Source organism: Nematolebias whitei, chromosome 14 (genome assembly GCF_014905685.2).
Source record: "Nematolebias whitei isolate Nwh7 chromosome 14, NemWhi1, whole genome shotgun sequence".
Taxonomy (NCBI): Eukaryota; Metazoa; Chordata; class Actinopteri; order Cyprinodontiformes; family Rivulidae; genus Nematolebias; species Nematolebias whitei.
In genome coordinates, this window is record NC_056511.1 from 20,647,223 (window position 1) to 20,665,436 (window position 18,214).

The 18,214-nt window shown below is 40.5% G+C and overlaps 2 protein-coding genes across 2 annotated transcripts; one reads left to right on the plus strand and one right to left on the minus strand.

Annotated features, from left to right (window-relative positions):
- The first annotated feature begins 483 nt into the window (after window positions 1–483).
- smpd1 (sphingomyelin phosphodiesterase 1) lies at window positions 484–6,669 on the plus strand. Its single transcript, XM_037687383.1, has 8 exons — window positions 484–699; window positions 1,429–1,749; window positions 3,351–3,631; window positions 3,835–4,008; window positions 4,516–4,687; window positions 5,644–5,720; window positions 5,924–6,069; window positions 6,146–6,669. Exons 1-8 carry the CDS (start codon window positions 484–486, stop codon window positions 6,562–6,564), a joined length of 1,806 nt encoding a protein of 601 aa, XP_037543311.1. The 3' UTR covers window positions 6,565–6,669.
- Window positions 6,670–8,689: 2,020 nt separating this feature from the next.
- On the minus strand, window positions 8,690–16,447 carry tpte (transmembrane phosphatase with tensin homology). The gene is made up of 19 exons (XM_037687384.1): window positions 16,332–16,447; window positions 16,098–16,168; window positions 15,913–15,993; window positions 15,769–15,816; window positions 15,519–15,680; window positions 15,064–15,183; window positions 14,833–14,932; window positions 14,645–14,708; window positions 14,432–14,496; window positions 14,262–14,322; window positions 14,109–14,190; window positions 13,735–13,823; window positions 13,592–13,653; window positions 13,409–13,489; window positions 9,636–9,741; window positions 9,448–9,545; window positions 9,275–9,370; window positions 9,110–9,180; window positions 8,690–9,005 (listed from the first exon to the last, which is right to left on the minus strand). Exons 2-19 carry the CDS (start codon window positions 16,139–16,141, stop codon window positions 8,900–8,902), a joined length of 1,536 nt encoding a protein of 511 aa, XP_037543312.1. The 5' UTR covers window positions 16,142–16,168; window positions 16,332–16,447; the 3' UTR covers window positions 8,690–8,899.
- Between the last annotated feature and the right edge of the window lie 1,767 nt (window positions 16,448–18,214).

The following is an 18,214-nucleotide window of genomic DNA, read 5'->3' on the forward strand; positions in this document are numbered from 1 at the left end:
ATGCACAGTACCATAATCATTGTGGAGCAGCACCTCCTGTGAGCGCCCCCTGGTGGACAGCGAACTATAAACGATCAGTGTCACGTGATCAGTCAGCTGACCCTCGCGGTCACGTGGGGTACCAGCCGCACTCTGCTCTGCTGCGCATTGTACTTCCTTGCTTGGTGTCACTGAACTGAACTTGTCCATTTTAAGTGTGGGAACCTTCTTTTGTATTTTTTTTTTTTGGAGAATGACGAAATGAAGATAGACTTTCTCGGGCGGGGCCTAAAGAAGAAAAACAAAAACTGTGTAACATGTTTATTAAGCTACAGTTAGAAAATAGTAGCAGGTTAGCTAGTTTGTTGAGAATGTTAAGAGTCATTTCCCTTCAGAGCTGTTAGTTTAACTACATAAACACCTCGTATTGTTTCTTGTTTCGGCTTGAATTTTCTTCTGCGTTCTGTTTCACAGACGACACGGTTCTCCTGCTGTCGGGACACGATGAAGCCTCGCAGAGTGTCGCCCTGTTTGGGGTTAATGACCTGTCTTCTGATCCTCGTGCTCCCGCTGTTCGGGTCGTGTCATCCAGCCGGGTCAGCTCAGACCCAAACCGTGTTCTTGGAGCAGATTAACCACTTTGGACTGGACTTGAACTGGAGGAATCTGTCGTGCTCGCTGTGTAAAGCTGTCTTCACCATTCTTGATGTGGCCCTCCTGGTAATGTTTCCTGCAACACTTCTCCTGAAGCTTTGATCTTTCAGTATAATGTCTCGTGAGAGTGCGAAATTTAGTCTGAAGTTGATCTATTTATTTTTATTTAAGATTATTAAAGGCAAAAAACAGAATGTCAACTAAAAGTTTAAAATGGAGCAAAGATTTGGTTGGAGGAAAAGTCACATATTTGCAGGGTTGTTTTATAGAAGAATTGTCTTTGTTTACAAAAAGGACACTTAAGAATTGAATCCTCTTAAATCTGCGTCATTTAATCCAGCAGCTCAAAATATTTGTCCGTTTATTCAACGTTGTTATCACTTTAAAAGTTTTTACTTCTGTTTTTAACATACCACAGAACTCAAGAGTATAATTTAAACATTTTCTTGAACATAAATGTCAGTTTGCTTACCTTTATTTTTGTGTTCAGTCAGTTTTTTTTTTTTTTTGCATTTCTGTGTAAACAAGGCACTTCTCCATAAATGTTACAGGGTTATTGTATTTTACAATGTAAATGTCGCAAGACCTGTTCCTCCACTTGCTAAAGTGTAACTGATTATGTGCAAAACACATGACCCTTTGTTGTTTGAAGTACTTCCACTGATAATAGCAAACTACCAAGTGGTTTGGAATTACCTTTGCTCAATTTTCAGGAAGTTTATTGTTTTGTCATATGCTGCAAATCGTTTCTGAGGTCTGGGTTAACTGCTTCCTGTTCCGCTTTATTTCCATCAGAGTGATGCCAATGAAGAGCGAGTGGCGTATGCAGTAGGCGAGGCGTGCATCCGTCTGCATCTGGCTGATGAGACTGTGTGTCGAAAAATCACAGAGCTCTTCAGGGATGACTTCATCAGGGCCCTGCAGGAGTCCCTACTGTGGCCCACTGAAGCGTGTGCACTGTTGGTGGGCCCTTCCTGTGGCAAGTTTGACATTTATGCACCGTGGAACATTACTCTGCCAAAGGTTCCCAAACCCCCCGTTACACCACCCTCTCCACCAAAGCCTGGCTCCCCACAGAGCAGGATCCTGTTTCTCACAGACATTCACTGGGACAAGGTGAGTGTAAACTGCGCAGGTGAGACAAAGCATAGGTGCAGGCACAAAGTGTAGGAACTAGCAAACCTCAATATTTGTGTGAGTGTTTATGAAGCATTCACATTATTGTGATCCATTTTTCTTCCGTATTTTTTTCGGCGCGATTCTCGTCCTGCAGTTTTCAAGGTATTTCAACAAATCAAAATGTTTAGCTGTTTTCGGGACAATCCTGCTGTGACTTGTTATTGGTGCACCTTTAGCTTTTTGAAATATTTAGCCTTTTCTGTCTTTTTTTTTCCTCATGGAAAATGAATTGAACTAATCTGTTTACAACCTTTTACTGCTCCTTTCACATTTTTTTCTGGTTCAGCTTCTTTCTGCTTCCTTGGGCAAATTTAAACTGTTTTCAGCTACTTTCAGCCGTTTTGTGATCATGTCAGATTCTTTCTGCTTACTATAAAGTTTTTCTGCTTCTTCTAACTTCTTTCTATTAATTGCAGCTTGCAGCTTTCTGCTTATTTCTGCAAGTTTCAGCTTTTTCTACTATTTCAGCTAATTTAAATTTTTTCAGCTAATTCTACATTTTTTGCACTCATCTCTGCTTCTTTCAGCCTTATTAGGCAAAATTGTGCTCTCTCCACTTCCTTCTGGTAATTTAAGTTTCTTTCTGCCGTTTTTAGCTACTTTTCAGCTGTTTTTTTTTTTTTGTGGCTAATTTCTGCTTTTTTCCCAATAATTTCAACTTTTTTGTTCTCATTTCTGCTTCATTCAGCTTAATTTGTCAAATGTGTTCCTTCTTCTGCTAATTTAAGCTTGTTCTACCTTTTCAGCTAACTTTTTAGCATTTTTTTAGCTAATTTCAGGCGTTTTCGGATAAATTAAAGTATTTTGTGGTAATTTCTGCTACTTTAAGCCTAATTAACTTCTTTCTGCTAATTTAAGCTCCTTTCAGCTTATTTCTGGTAGTTTTAGCTTTTTATTTTTATACTGTTTTAGCTATTTCAGCTACTCTGTAGCCATGTTTATGCTAATTTTGGATTTTTCAGCTAATTCCACTTTTTTGTTAAACTCATTTAAACTCTTTCTGCTTTCTTCTGGTAGTTTAAGTCTCTTTCTGCCTTTTCAGCTACTTTTCAGCATTTTTCTTGGTAATTTCAGCTTTTTTTAGCTAATTTCCTAAAAAATGTTTTGCTTTTTTCTGCTTATTTAAACATTATTTAGCAAATATGTGTTCTTTCTGGTTTTTTTTTTTTCATCTGATGTAGGCTGTTTCTTCCATTTCAGCATGTTTTTTTTTTTTTTAGCTAATTTCAGCTGCTCTTCAGCAAGTTCTTCTGCAGTTAGCATTCACACTGAGAAATGCAATTCCTCTAGTTAATAATATGCTGGCTCTCTGTAGTGCCACGGGTTTAACATTAAATGCAGTTTCATGTTTAAATGATTTCAGGGACACTGATCTCAGCCCATAAATTCATGTACTATACAAACACGAGCTTAAAGTTACTGATTGACTCCACAGAATGGTAGCAGCAAACTTGTTTTGACTAACTGGAAACCAGCAAGTGGCTTCGGTTACATGACTGTTGTGGAGTTCTGCTCTTTAAAGATGTCTCTGCCGACAGGAGTATCAAGCCGGCAGCGCCGCTGACTGTAAGGAGCCTCTCTGTTGTCGCAACAACTCAGACTTCTCCAGGTGGAGGCGGATGAAGGCTGGGTACTGGGGAACCGCCAGCAAGTGTGACCTTCCCCTGCGCACTGTGGAGAACCTTCTAGAAAATGCTGCCAGAGCAGGACATTGGGACTGGGTCTACTGGACCGGAGACATACCAGCGCACAACGTTTGGTCTCAAACCAGGAGTCAGCAGCTCACGGAGCTAACAGTCATCTCCAGGCTCATTCACAAGTACGTTTTTTTTATTTATTTAACCCGTGGTGTTTAAATGCCAAACCTTTGGCTTTGTTGCTTTTAAACAGCACATTTACTTTTTATAACTCCAATATAAACGTTACCATTTGGACTGATTTGGCCATAGCTTTCATGAAATACCCATTATTTTTAGTTTGAAACTGATCCAGAGAGAGTTATTGATTCTTTTTCCTCCCCAGACACCTTGGACCCAACGTGACCGTTTACCCCGCAGTAGGAAACCACGAGAGTACACCCGTGAACAGCTTCCCACCACCTTTTGTTCATGGCAACAGATCCTCGGCCTGGCTTTATGAGAAGATGGCAGAGGAATGGGCGCTGTGGTTGCCAGAGCAGGCTCTAAAGACTTTGAGGTTTGTCAGACGACTTTTATCAGTTATTTGTCATTTTATTATACAGCTTATTTAGCAAACACAACTTGTACGTCTCGGTTGGTTAATAAAGTTAAGTGGATATACCACAGCCAGCACTCGATGGAAGAGTGATCTGAGCTGAGGGCATCTTGATTTTGAGACACGTGAAGTCACTGTGTCCAAATTCAAATCATTATTGTCACAGCGAGTGCTGGGACTAGTATGTCCACTGGTTATGTTTTTTATTCTGACTGTTCTGTGGGTAATTATCAAACTTTGTGAACAAATTGTTGGAGGGTTTTTTTGTCTTCACCACAGAGCAGAAATGTTTTGAGTTGCAGTTTCGCTTTGGTTAAAGGTCACATCTGTCCACAGTGAAACCAGCAGAAGTGGAGACACTTCTCAGAATATTGCACCTTATACAGAAGCCTTGAATAGTAACAAGTGCATCAGTACGTTTCATAAAGTTTAAATTAGATTTATTTTTTATATATTGTGGTCATTTAGATACGCTGGATTCTACACAATGGAGGCTCAGCCAGGTCTGCGGGTGATCTCTCTCAACATGAACTTCTGCGCACGAGAAAACTTCTGGCTGATGGTGAACTCAACGGATCCGGCTAACCAGCTGCAGTGGCTGGTTCACGTGCTCCAGACCAGTGAGGATAAGGGAGAGAAGGTTCGTTTGGCCACCTGTTCTAAAGCGGTTTGGATTTCATGTAGCTGAAGTTGTGGTCCTCGTCTAACGAGCCTTAAGCTTGTTAGATGTAGTCGATGACTTTGTGGCTTTTATTACAGATGTGGGAATGCTTATAAAGCATTTATTACAGATGTGGGAATGCTTATAAAGCATTTATTACAGATGTGGGAATGCTTATAAAGCATTCACTGTTGAGATGCATTATTTGTCTGTATGTTCTTTAGCATGTTCTGCAATTTATTGCTCTTTCAACAGTATAATGTCCAAACATTCAGCTCATTCCTGCTTTGACTTTTGGTACTTTTAGAATTAAATAATATAATAATATCAAATATGTATTAAATATAGTTATTATTTAGTAAATAACTGGAGCTCTCTTTGCTTCTTCAAACTCTTTGAGCTGTGTAAAACATTTTACAGCTTATTTCAGCTCCATTCTGCTTTTTTCTACTTTCTGCTAAATTCAGATTTGCCTTCTCTTTATGTATTTTTCCTGTTAGGCTTTTCTATATATATTTTTGTGCTAATTTTTTTGCTTTATTATTTCAAATCATTGTTTTTTTTCTCCTTAAACCCTCTTTTTGATATATATTTTTTCTTTTTCAGCAATTTATTTTTGCTAATTTCTTTGTAATTATTTGATCTCTGCCTATTCCAGCTTTTTCTGCTCATTTCTGCCTTTTTTTTTCTTCTACTTTTGTTTCCCTTCTTTCAGCAAATGTCACATGTTCCACTTGATCTTGCTTTAACGAATTAGCAACTAAACCTTTTCAGCTGCGTTCAGCTTCAGCAGCTTTCAGCCACAAGCATTCACTCTGCATTTTTGCAGGAACTGCAGTTTCTCTAGTTGCATTTAGTTTCTGGTACTTGGTGATAACGTCTTTTTTTCTTGTGCTATAGTAGTCTACCTTACCATGGTGTCATTTTTTGTTTAGGTGCATATTATTGGTCACATCCCACCTGGTCTGTGTCTCGGCAGCTGGAGTTGGAACTACTATCACATTGTCAACAGGTACCTTCAGTGGTCGTTCAGGTTTATAGAGTACTTCCTGTTAGTTGCTATGTAAATAAGCATTTCAAATTGAGAGGTTGCCTTATTACTAACTTGTTTTCCCATTTCGTTTCACGGTTTGCAAAGAGAATTTTTTGGTTTCTGAATTAGAATTAAGAGGTTACAAAATTTAGCTTTTAATTAAAGAATTGTTTTGATTTTAGGTATGAAAGTACAGTTGCTGGGCAGTTTTTTGGACATACACACCTGGATGAATTCCAGATGTTTTATGACGAGGAAACTATAACCCGGCCTTTAGGAGTGGCCTTCATTGCCCCAAGTGTCACCACTTTTGTTAATCTTAACCCAGGTGAGTCCATTTAATCCCATCTCGCAGGACCTCGTCAGCTTTTCTCACTAAAAATGTCTAAAATACAACTTTTCAGGATATCGTGTTTACTATGTTGATGGGAACTACCAAGGCAGCTCTCGGCTGGTGCTCGACCATGAAACCTACATTCTCAACCTTACGGAGGCCAATCACAGTCCGGGGTTGCCAGGTTTTCCAGAAAAGAACCCCAAATGGACACTACTGTACCGAGCCACTGAGGCTTATGGTATTTCCAGTCTGGTCCCTTCTGACTGCAATGAGCTGTTGCAGACCTTTATCAACAATGACCGGCTGTTCCAAAAGTTCTGGTACTTCCGATATAAAGGACACGAATCGGGGCCCTGCATTGAATCCTGCAAAACCACCATGCTGCGCTTTCTGCGAAGCGGACGTTACAGTGAGCTGCAGCAGTGCGACCACCTCAACGGTTTTGGAGGAAGCCTCGTCCGGGCTGCTTTAAAAACTCTTTGTTGACAGGCTTGTTTGGAAGGGTGGCCAACAGCAATTTAACCAAAAATGAGCCAAAAGAAGTCTCCTTGTTGCAAGTTGATCAACAAGGATTGCACATATTTAATAAGTAGCCCTAATTGTTACAGGCAATGCAGATTTTTGAAATCCAGCCTAATTTCAGTGTTTTGCCTTAAAATCAGTATTTATGGATTTTTTTTTTTTTTAGGTTTATGCAACGACAGCCTAAAGTTATGTTTAAACCTGTGGCGTTTACTTGAAATGCACAGAATTACTGTAGGCGAGTCGATCGAAGCCATCGTAATTGTAGCTGCCTTTTCTCAGGGATTGCGTAAACATGTCAAACAGCAATCTTTGCTTTTAAAGTTGCTTTTCTCTGGGATTTTACTAATCGTTTCTTTTTAAGTTGTAACGATGAAGTCTCTTGAAACTGAGTATTGTTGCATTGTTTTGAAAGTTTTAGATTTTCAAGAGTGATTTTAAGTAGGTCAATTAAAACAAATGAATTGAACAGTTTAATGATGCTCTAAGCACTTTTGTAAAAATCTAGGTCAAAGCTTTGAATCGTTTCTCAGACATCTAACAATGTTTTACGTTTACTTCTGTTTGCACTTTATTTTGATTATTGAAAAGAATACATCCTTAATTGGTCATAAGAATAGAAACGTTCTCCAATCGAATGTAACATTGCTGTGTAAAAGCCATCGATTGTGTGACCTATGAAATAAAAAATAATCAAACTTTTGTCCAGACCTTGACCTACGCTGCATCGATGAAGCCCACCGCTTCATCCAGGTTGATGCGTGTGTGGATAATTGAGCTTCAGGATTATTTGTGACTTCCTGCCAGTTCTGTGAGCTTAATAGATCGTTACTTCTGACTTTGTGTTGCAAAACTTTCCCTTTCAGCAGAAAGCAGCAGCCGAAAGCACTGTTGGCTTCTGGGTATTGTAGTTCTTTTGACTGGCGTTACAGTATAGGCTTATTGAAAGAAAACTACAAAATGGTGACGCCTCTCCTGAAGTATTTTTTTTTTCCATTGACTTTTTATCCCATACCATCCCAATCACGTGAGTCAGTGGTTCTCAACCATGGTCCTTGAGAAACATCCATCCTGCATATCCTGATGCATGCTCAATAATCCAGGTAGAAAAATCAAAAAAAGTTAAATCTGCTGAATACAGCACCTCAGACTGAGGAAGTCTTTCGGATGAGACGAAACGTATCTACATGTTTTTGCTTTGTTTTTTTGAATGTCCAGAGGACCAGATTGAACTTTTTTGGACCATCCTGCATGTTTTAGTTGTTTCTCTGCTCCAACACACCTGATTCAGTGATTTAATGACTTCATCAGGTTCTGCAGCAGCCTGTTTATTTTATTAACCTATATTTAACCAAGTAAATCCCATTGAAAACACAGATCTCTTTTGCAAGGGAGGCCTGGGCCTGAAGCAGACTAACATGCATGTTTTTCCTCTGTGGGAGGAAACCAGAGTACCCGGAGAGAAAACCCACGCAAGCACGAGAAGAACATGCAAACTCCACACAGAAAGACCCCAGGTCCAATCAGGGTTTGAACCCATGACCTTCTTGCAGTGAGGTAACAGTGCTAACCACTAATCAATTGTGCTGCCAAAAGACGCCCTATTAAATCACCCATTCATTTAAAATCAGGTGCGTCAGAGCAGGGAAACAACTAAAGAATGCAGGATGGTGTTCCTCAATGACCAGAGTTGGGAACCCCTGACATGAGTAACATTAAAGTAGAGCATGCATCAGAATATTAAAGTTGACAATTGTTGAAAAACCAAAGAGAGAGTCCGCAAAAGTCGAGCCGTGAAGTAGTGAGGGACTACTGCAATGCGTTTTGTCATCAGCAGTTTTAACATTTTTTTAATCTATTTTTGAATAGATGCAGGGATTCAATAGACCTGTCTGGAAAAACTGACTTGGAGCTCCCTCCAGAGGTTATTAGCTCCAAGTGATGGGGCTTATTTATCCAACCAGGTTGTTTTGCTAGTAAAGTGAAACCAGAACTTCTTTGATTCACAGCCAGACAAATGAAGCGAAAACGCTTAACTAATTGATAATACAAAAATAATTTCACTCGCTGGAGGAAATTATGTTTATTAGAAATATTTTGAATGTTTTCATTTACATTTCATATTCAAGTGCCACAAAGAAAGTAGTTCAGTAAACAGAATTTGACTGAGGTGGTGCTGCTGCTCTCAAGATCGCGATGTTTAGCTGTTAAGTGCAAATTACTATCGTTCAAATAATAATGATCCGTCGTTGGTCAACATGACATTTTCCCTGTTCCATTTGTTCTTGTAAACATGTTTTTATTCAGAATCGGAGAAGAACACGGTGACGCCAAAATCCTCCTTGTACAAGTTCCAAGTTTTGGGTTTGTGTGGGTTGTCTAGCTCTTCTCTGGGCAAAAACAGCCTGAGGACGGCACAAACACAACAAATATGTAAGAAAGTGAACACCGTTTTTTTTTTTTTAGAGCAAAAGAAGTTTTTGAATTATTAAAGCTAAAGAAAACGCACTGATTATCTGCTATGAATGACGTATTGAACCAGAAGTAGAAAGGAACGTCTTCATATCCTTTTGGAAGACCCTGATGATGAATAAACAAACAAACAACACTAAGAAATCTGAGCAAACAAGCTTTTCCAACATATTTTAAAATGAAAATATAAAAAGGAACTTACTGCGCTTGATTCAAACATAACTTTCACATCTCCTTGCACTACAGGACCGTTGTGCAGGCTGATGACGGCTGCATTGTTGCCAGCATCAGGAAATACCTTAAAAACAACCAGAATAGGTTCAGCTCTTATAATATATTTGTTTTGATGCATCGCACACAGAGTGCAAGACTCACAGAGCAGTTCTGCTGTTTGGCGCACACACACTGAAACACCAGCTCTTTCTTCACAATTATTTTCACCTTCAGATCACTGCCGTCACCTTTACCCACACCTGGGTGAAAACGGCAACAAACAAATGCACAGACTGGAGCTTTCTGCTGGTGTAACTGTGATTAGAGGAGATTTAGGTTTGCTGCTTTACCTGCAATAGAGTGGATGCGGATGCTTTTGATCCGGAGGCTTTTAGGCGGAGGCAGTTGTCGGTTATACTGAGTTTTCATGGTCTCGTAGTACCCCACGTACCGGCTCTTTTGTTCACAGACAAAAAAAAAAACAACAACAACAAAAAAACAGTGTAAGTAAAACATAGTACAAGGTTTACTTTCATTCTCATCACATGTGGTACATGAGGTGGAATAAAATTGTGTACTCAAGGTCCCAGCCCACGCAAAAATGGCAAAAACATAAATTATATATAAAAAAAATAAAAAGAATCAGTATACAAGGATCTAAATATACGCTAAACAATAATAATGTAATAAAATAAAAAGGTGCATTAAACAGCAGCCTGAACATGAGTCTTGTGAACGTGACTCAAGGCCCAAATGTAACCGGCGCCAGACCTAGGGTTAACTGGGCCAGTAACATGTGATTCACAGGCTAAGAAGTGCAGTGGATCTGTGGTGCACTGGCTGTGGCTCAATAAAGAGAACGTTGGATTAGCATCTCCAGCGCCATTTTATTTCTGATTCGCACTAAATAGAGCTCGAGAAGAAATTGTTCAGCGTGAGCCACAGGAGCGCACGAGCGCCACCTACTGCACTGGTGGAGAAAGTCCACGATGTGTTCAAGTCACTGTTAACAGCAGTAAAAAATTAAGAGGGGTGTCCATTTTATATTATAAGCTCTAATATATAGAGTTTTCAACCTATTACGCTCTCCCCTGATTCAAGAGATGTCTCTTCACATCTAGAACCAACTAACAAAGGCTTTCAAAAGTCAAGAAAGTCTCAGAGTCATAGTCAGAGTTTCTTTATTGTCATTCGCACCTCATGTGGTACATGTGGTGGAGCGAAATTATGTACACGGGGTCACAGTTACATCCAACAATAAAATGTCTAAGAAAAACAGTAATAATATCTAAGATATGAACTAAGAAAAACATCAACTAAATATACACTAAGCACTCATAACATAAAACATTGAACATCAGCACAAACATGAACATGAGTCTGTGAGCAGATGTGCACGCATGAACACATCAACATTGAAACAGATCAGCAGCAACATGAAACAGATCAGCAGCAACATGATATGGTTTTTCACAGTGATTATTCTAGTTAGAGATTCGTGAGTCTAACAGCCTCAGGGTAGAAGCTGTTCCTCAGTCTAGTGGTTCTGCACTTAATGCTCCTTAACCTCCTTCCTGAGGGGAGTGGGGCAAAAAGTGTGTGTGCTGGGTGGGTGGGGTCCTTCATGATGCAGGTGGCCCTCTTCCTGCATCTGGAGGTGTAGATGTCTGTGATGGTGGGGAGACTGATTCCAACAGATTTCTGTGCAGCCTTCACCACTCTCTGCAAAGCTTTTCTTTCTGCAGCTGTGCAGCCTCCATGCCACACGTTGATGCTGGAGCACAGGATGCTCTCCACTGCACACCTGTAGAAGGAGGTGAGGACTGAGCTTCCCAGACCAGCTCGCCTCAGCCGTCTGAGGAAGTAGGGTCTCTGATGAGCTTTCTTGATCAGGCTGGTGGTGTTGTTGCTCCAGCTGAGGTTGTCATTCATGTGTACACCCAAGTACTTGTAGCTGGAGACCACTTCCACCGCAGATCCTCTTATGTTCAGGGGGGTGTAGGTGTTTTTGTTCCTTCTGAAGTCCACAATCATCTCCTTTGTCTTCTTCACATTGATGTGAAGGTTATTCTCTCTGCACCAGCTCTCCAGGTGTTCCACCTCTTGCCTGTAGCTGGACTCATCATTGTTTGTGATGCATCCCACCACCGCTGTATCATCTGCAAACTTTACAATGTGACAGCCTGGATGGGTAGCTGCACAATCATATGTGAGCAGAGTAAACAGAAGGGGGCTCAACACACATCCCTGAGGAGAGCCAGTGCTGAGGGTTATGGTGGAGGAGGAGAGGTTGTGGATCCTCACTAACTGTGGTCTGTTTGTTAAAAAGTCTAGTACCCAGTTGCAGATGGAGGGGCTTAGTCCTAGTGTGGATAGTTTGCAGTCAAGTTGTCCACGTGAATGTCTAAAGTCACAGTCTAGGTCATCACAGGTCTAACATGACCATACTGGTGGATAGTAACAGAGTTCAGGAAAAGCTGGGAAATTTGGCATTGGGTAAGGGACACAGGTGAACATCAGGTTTGCTTCAAGCCTCCAGGGCTGGTAAGAGTCATGTTGAGTCCAGCTAAAGGACAAGCATTCACTGGAGGAATGCATACTGTCCACAATCTTTCATGTCAAGGCATTTAACGAAAATCGTCTGTCATGTTGTAGTCAATTGGTCAAACCTTGCAAATGACATCATGCACAATCTCATGCCAGATCTTGAGAGGTGCATTGAGGATGACTCAGCAACTACCAGACCACATTTTGACTCATTACCTATTAAATGTGCTGAGTTATAATCATGTATGCGTTTCCTACGACTGACTAGCTGTGGCAGCCATCCTGAATTGAGTTCACTCCAAAAACTCTGTAAACGTACATCCAATGATTACTTTCTACATTTATCAATTAAAAAACAATCAGTTTATCAGATATTTTGCTAATATGACTAACAAGCAAACAAGCATAAATTTCACACGTTTGTATGGTGGGTGAAGCCAGGTTTTCAGAAGAGCTGGAGCAATATTTCACCTAAAGTCACCCTAAGCGAGCTGAGAGAAAATTCTGCTGCATTTCCAAAAAAGTTCAATCAGGTCATCTGGACTGTTTCTTTTTTTGTTGAGACGTATCATCCTTCATCCAAAGGACTTCATCAGTCTTAGGAGCCACAACAAACTGAGTCCCACATCAGAAAACCCACATAGTGGACCAACCAGTTTGCTGGTGATAAGATGGTTTCTGGGGCTGATTCTTTCCCCCATCGACAACTCTGAGGCAGTCATGGCCAAAGTGGTTCAAAACATAAAGTTCATGTGCAATAATCCGGGTAAAAAAATCTAACAAAGTTCAGTCAGGTCATCTGGATGGCTTCTTTTTTTTGTTGAGACGTTTCGTCTTTCATTCAAAGGACTTCATAAGTCTTTGAGCATGAACCTTGAGCTGCTGCATTTCTTTTTTGGGGTATTTTTTGCATTGTAGAAAATGAAGATGCATTTTAGATATACTCAAGAAAGTGTGTTTTACTGCCAAACATTTCACAACATTGGTAAATACTGGGGCAGCACGGTGGCGCAACTGGTAGAGCTGCTGCCTCTCAGCGAACAGGTCCCTGGTTCAAACCCCGGTCCAGGTGCCTTCTGGGTAGAGTTTGCATGTTCTCTCCGTGCATGCGTGGGTTTTCTCCGGGTACTCCGGTTTCCTCCCACAGACCAAAAACATGCATGTTAGGCTGACTGGTAACTCTAAATTGTCCCTAGGTGTGAGTGAGAGTGAATGGTTGTTTGTCTCGTTTGTTTCTATGTGGCCCTGTGATGGACTTGCGACCTGTCCAGGGTGTACCCCGCCCCTCGCACAGTGATTGCTGGACATGGGCACCAGCGACCCCCGTGACCCAAAATGGAATAAACGGGTAAAGATAATGGATGGATGGATGGTAAATACTGCATCGTCTGTGTACAGTAAATGTTACATATTATGGTACTGCTTGGTTCACCATACACATTACGTATTAAATACTTCTGAAAGATTTGACTTCTATTTTTTTTAAAATGGCTGCACCATGCCTCTTAGATTTCAGTATCATCTTAAAAAGGAATAAAAGGTTAAATTAAAAATGTCTTTTGAAGCACATTCTTACCTGAGAAGGAGTCTCCACTCCCTGAAACTTGGAACTTTGACTTTTATCTGTCCTCCTTTCACCAAAATAGTCCAGACTGTCCTGGCATGTAAACAGAAATACATGTAAAGTAGCAGCTTCGTTTCAAAATAACGGTCTCAGTCATTAACTACGGCCAAGACAAATCACAAACTGCAAATGCACCTGTGCACTTTCAAACTGGTCATTGTCAATGAGCCATGTGCACACCATAGTTCCAGTGCGTCCTGTGAAAGACAGCAGTGGGATTAACATTTGGTCTAAAGATTTCCAGACACACTTGGATAGCAACAAGTCTTTAATATCACCTTTCCCTCCTTTACAGTGAATAGCAATGATGTTTTTAGGGTCAGCAGACATCCACTCCCTCACACTTGACGTGTATTTCACCATGTCCCTGAAAAAACAGAGCACAAACGAACACGCTGTTGATAAACCCTGTTTTCTCTGACCTCCTTTCTGTTGGTATGGATTAAAATTTGTGTAGCCTAGAAACATGATTTAAAAAACATATATACACAGTCCCATATTTTTTGGACTCGCTGTCGATTTTTGAGAAAATTAAAAGGATTTTAAGTGTGCCTTATAGTCCAAAAAATACGGTAGTTATGGTATGAAAAAGCCTCTAAAAATTGTAACCATGCAAATTGAAGCAAATAAGGCAAAAACAGAGGAGTCTTACTCCAATGAAGGGACATTGTGGTCATCAATGAACACCCGTTCAACCCTGTAGTGGAAGAACTTGGGGTCGTAGCCTTTCTCACCTGGAAACAAGTTGCTCAGTTCTATGTGAAGGAAAACAAGCAGCATGTGACCAGAGGAAGAGCCAACTTACTGCAGAGGTTGTAAACTCTGTAATGATCTCCATGTTTAGAGTCTAGAAACCTTGCAACCTCCTGCACAAAACACAGGACAGTTTATTACTCACAGGGTGCACAATTCAAAAGCATGATTTCCTAAAATGATAGCTGTGTGCACGACTACTTCTCGTTTGCTCCTACTTACCCTGACTGGATTTCTGTAGAAGGCCTGCTTCCCTGAAGATGGGAAAGACATGGCTATGACATTGTCTGGAGAAGAAACAGACGGCACATTGTTTTTTATCATCATTATTATTCACATTTCAGCATATTGCACATCAAATAAAAGTTTGGTTCATTTGAAAAACACAGTCCAAGTATCAAAAAAAAAAAAAAACTACAAGCATTTCTCACCTACCTGTGACATAGGTAAGATCAAGGTCAAACCCATCCTTCTGATAGCGCCTCTTGTTCTCAGATACCTGAGGGAAAGATGGCCATCCTTCCTGTGTTACTTCTTTATGTTAAACCAAACTATTACGATCTTACACAGAGACCTAACTTTGTCATTAACTAATCTGAATCACTTCCTGATGATGAACCCACCATCCTCCTGGTGACTTTCTCCAGCTCTTTTTTCTGAGACGCCAGTCTGAAAATCCTCACAAAGATGATTATTCGCAAAAAGCGCAGGAACGTCACGACCCTGGCAATGACACGATGGGAAACACCAATATGAACCTCTCCTTCTACCCAAAAAAAAATTGGCATTTTTTTTGACTTACGAATATAACATGGCATGCTCAGAAGTTGGAAATTCGGAGGAAAAACTCGCACCTGGGAATGAGGCTAGCACCTGACAAGTCGCTGAAAGTGTAGACCATGGTGACCGCAAGCGTGATGACGACAACGATGGCGTCCACGATGTTCAGCTTCGAGCTGAAGTACACATTGAAACTAAAAGAGACCAATAAAAACCATCCAACGTACTGGTTAGAAACTGGTTGGCTGCACTGAGTGACCCTGTCCTTGCATTCTGCAGTTCAACACATGGAATACATTTCCTGTCCAGCTTCCTCCTCACGACTTCCTGTTCTGCAGCTAATCTCACCAACTTTCTGCTGACAAAAGGACTTGGGAATGTTTGCATAACTCCTCAGAGCAAAAGCAGTTGACCGGTGACAATTTAGGACACATCCTAACTGTTGCAAATGTAAGGTGGGTGTCATTTTAAGTGTTGGATTCATCAGAGCATGCAGTTCTTTCTGGAATTCAGAAAGGCTGAAACTCACCCTTCCACATAGACTCGCAGGAGAACATCAGCAAGGAAGAAGAAGGAGATGGTGAGGGACACAGCTTCTAGAAAGTTTCCGACATCCCTGCTCTTTGACGCCAGCGAGAAGTCCACAATCACGAGCACAAAGTCGACAATGATCAGTACCACTCCAAATACACTGCAGGGGAACAAAAAAACCCAACACAATAAGGTTCGCTCTTTGAAACTCATGAAGGAATGGAGACATGTCACGCAACGAGACTCACCGAAAGCCAAAGGACATGACAAATGGAGAGACTGCTTTACGAAGATTGCTGCGAAAATGAGGGAGTCACACTTTTAACTTAATGTGATCCAGAGGAGTTTTAAACACATTTAACATCTGCAGTCTATGTTGGACTGTAACTTACTGGTATGTTGTGTCTGGCAACACACTCTCCTCCTTCCCATCATCAATCTCTACTTTTGCATCCTCCATCTTTGCAATTGTTCTGACAGTCAAAAGAGTTTAGACAGAAAAATGCATTCTTTTTTTTATATATTCTTTTTTAAACAAGGGACAACAGACAAACATCAACAAAAAAATGCTTCTCACCCATTAACTCCTGAATCTGAGCCTGGGTGAAAGTAGACAGACATGATCTGAGACGATTTATCCTGGACTTCCTGAAATTGGATTAAAAAAATAAGCTATTTAAAAAACGAGACACAAATGTTTTCTGCCTCCCAATGTGTTCAGGTTTTAAAATGTGCTTCCAAGTCGAAGTTGCAGTTTAACCTTAGAAAACTAAAAACTTTAGGCACAAGTTGAAAAGCTTTACAAACATACCTGGGTTTAGCTGTGAACACCTTCCGACTAATTATCTCACCGCGCCGTCATCGGTAAAATTATGCCACAACTCGTCTTGTGACTTCTTGTAAGGACGGAGACAAACGGCTCAAAGGTTAACCGGGTAATGCTTTTCTATTTATCCACTAAATATGATACAACCCCTTCTCCCACCCACTTTTTTTTCCTCCTTTTTGCAAACGTTGCAGTTTCGTACTTCCTGCTCCGTTGTTACGCATCTTCGCTTCAGCCAACTTCACAATCGGGGATTTGATTCGTGCATTTTTGTAGTTTTCACTTGAGTTTATTAATACAGCGCCAAGTCACAACAGAAGTAGTCTCAGGGCAATGGACAGAAACATTCACGTGCATTCCAATAAAGTTAGATCAGGTCAGGGGCGATTCTAGAATCTGCCATTTAGGGGTGCTTAGCCCCCTCGGTGTTGCCAGATAGAGTTGAGGTTTTCCAGCCCAAAAATTTGTTAAAAACCACCATGCCACACAAAAACCCGCCCAATCAATATATTGTTATATTTACTGTTTGAACATGAACGCACATCAAGACAAGGTAATTTAACACTATGTGGCAAAATGCAACAATCCAACAAAATCTGCCCCGAGTTGTTCGCTGTAAACGACTCTGAGCCACGGCAGCAAGGTCCAGTGAGTATCCCGTGACACATCACATACTAACGTGTTTGCAGATGGATTCATAACAACCATGTAGACTGCTCCTCTTTTGACCCTAAATTTTCTGCTTTTGAATAGACAAGACTGAGGTTTTAATTTTTGGACCTGAGCATCTTAGGAATAAATGTTTCAGTCTCTCGCCCTCCTTAATGACATTAATCTGGCCTCCAGCTCTGATGTTAAAAATATTGGTGTGATTTTTGATCAGGACATGTCTTTTAACCCTCACATTAAAAACATTACTAGAACCGCCTTCTTCCACCTGTGTAATAAAAACCAAGATTCAACTCGTGTTGGCTTCCTTATATAGAGAACTTTACTAATTGGCTTTTTTATGTATGGTAATGCTCCTGTAAAGTGCCCTGAGACAACTTTGTTGTGATTTGGCGCTATATAAATAAAATGAAATGAATTGTAATATCGCTAAAATTAGAAAAATCTAAAAGTGATCCAGAAAAACTGGTTCATGCATTTGTCATGTCTAGACTGGACTATTGTAGTGGTTTGTTATCTGGGTGTCCAAATACTTCTTTAAAACGTCTTTAGTTGATCCAAAATGCTGCTGCCAATTCAGAGGTGAATTCAAATCTTACTTCTAACCTACAAAGCTCTCAACAACCTAGCTCCATCTTATATTTGAGATCTTATTGTTCCATATTTTCCTAACAGAGCACTTTGCTCTCAGACTGCAGGGTATCCCTATGAAAACCACCCAATCTGGCAACACTACAGACGTGCGAGCTAAGATGCTACAGATATAGCGCTCTGCTTTACAAAATCAGTTTAGTGTGAACCGATTGTAACAAATAAAGACTAAACTTATGCAACCAGGCAACATATACAGAACATACAAAACAAAAGTAAAACTAGCTTTAAGCATCCATCTTTTACATTTCTCCAGACTCTGTTTATGTTTTGGAAATGGAATAAACTGTACTGGTGTCATCGGTGTACTTTGTTTAAAACAAGTCTCTTGTAAAGAAGTCATAGCAAAAATGAAGATGCTATCACTGACTGTGTGTCAGGATAATGACAGATTCCTTCAGTGAAGCTGTGCTCAGGAGAATGAGGCTGGTTGGTGGTCCCAACAGGTAAGAACTTTACAAATAATACAAATTTTGGTCTGATTTTCCCACAGGGAATATTGTGGCACATTTTGCATTCTTGTACTGAATTTTGAAAGTTGAAAAAAT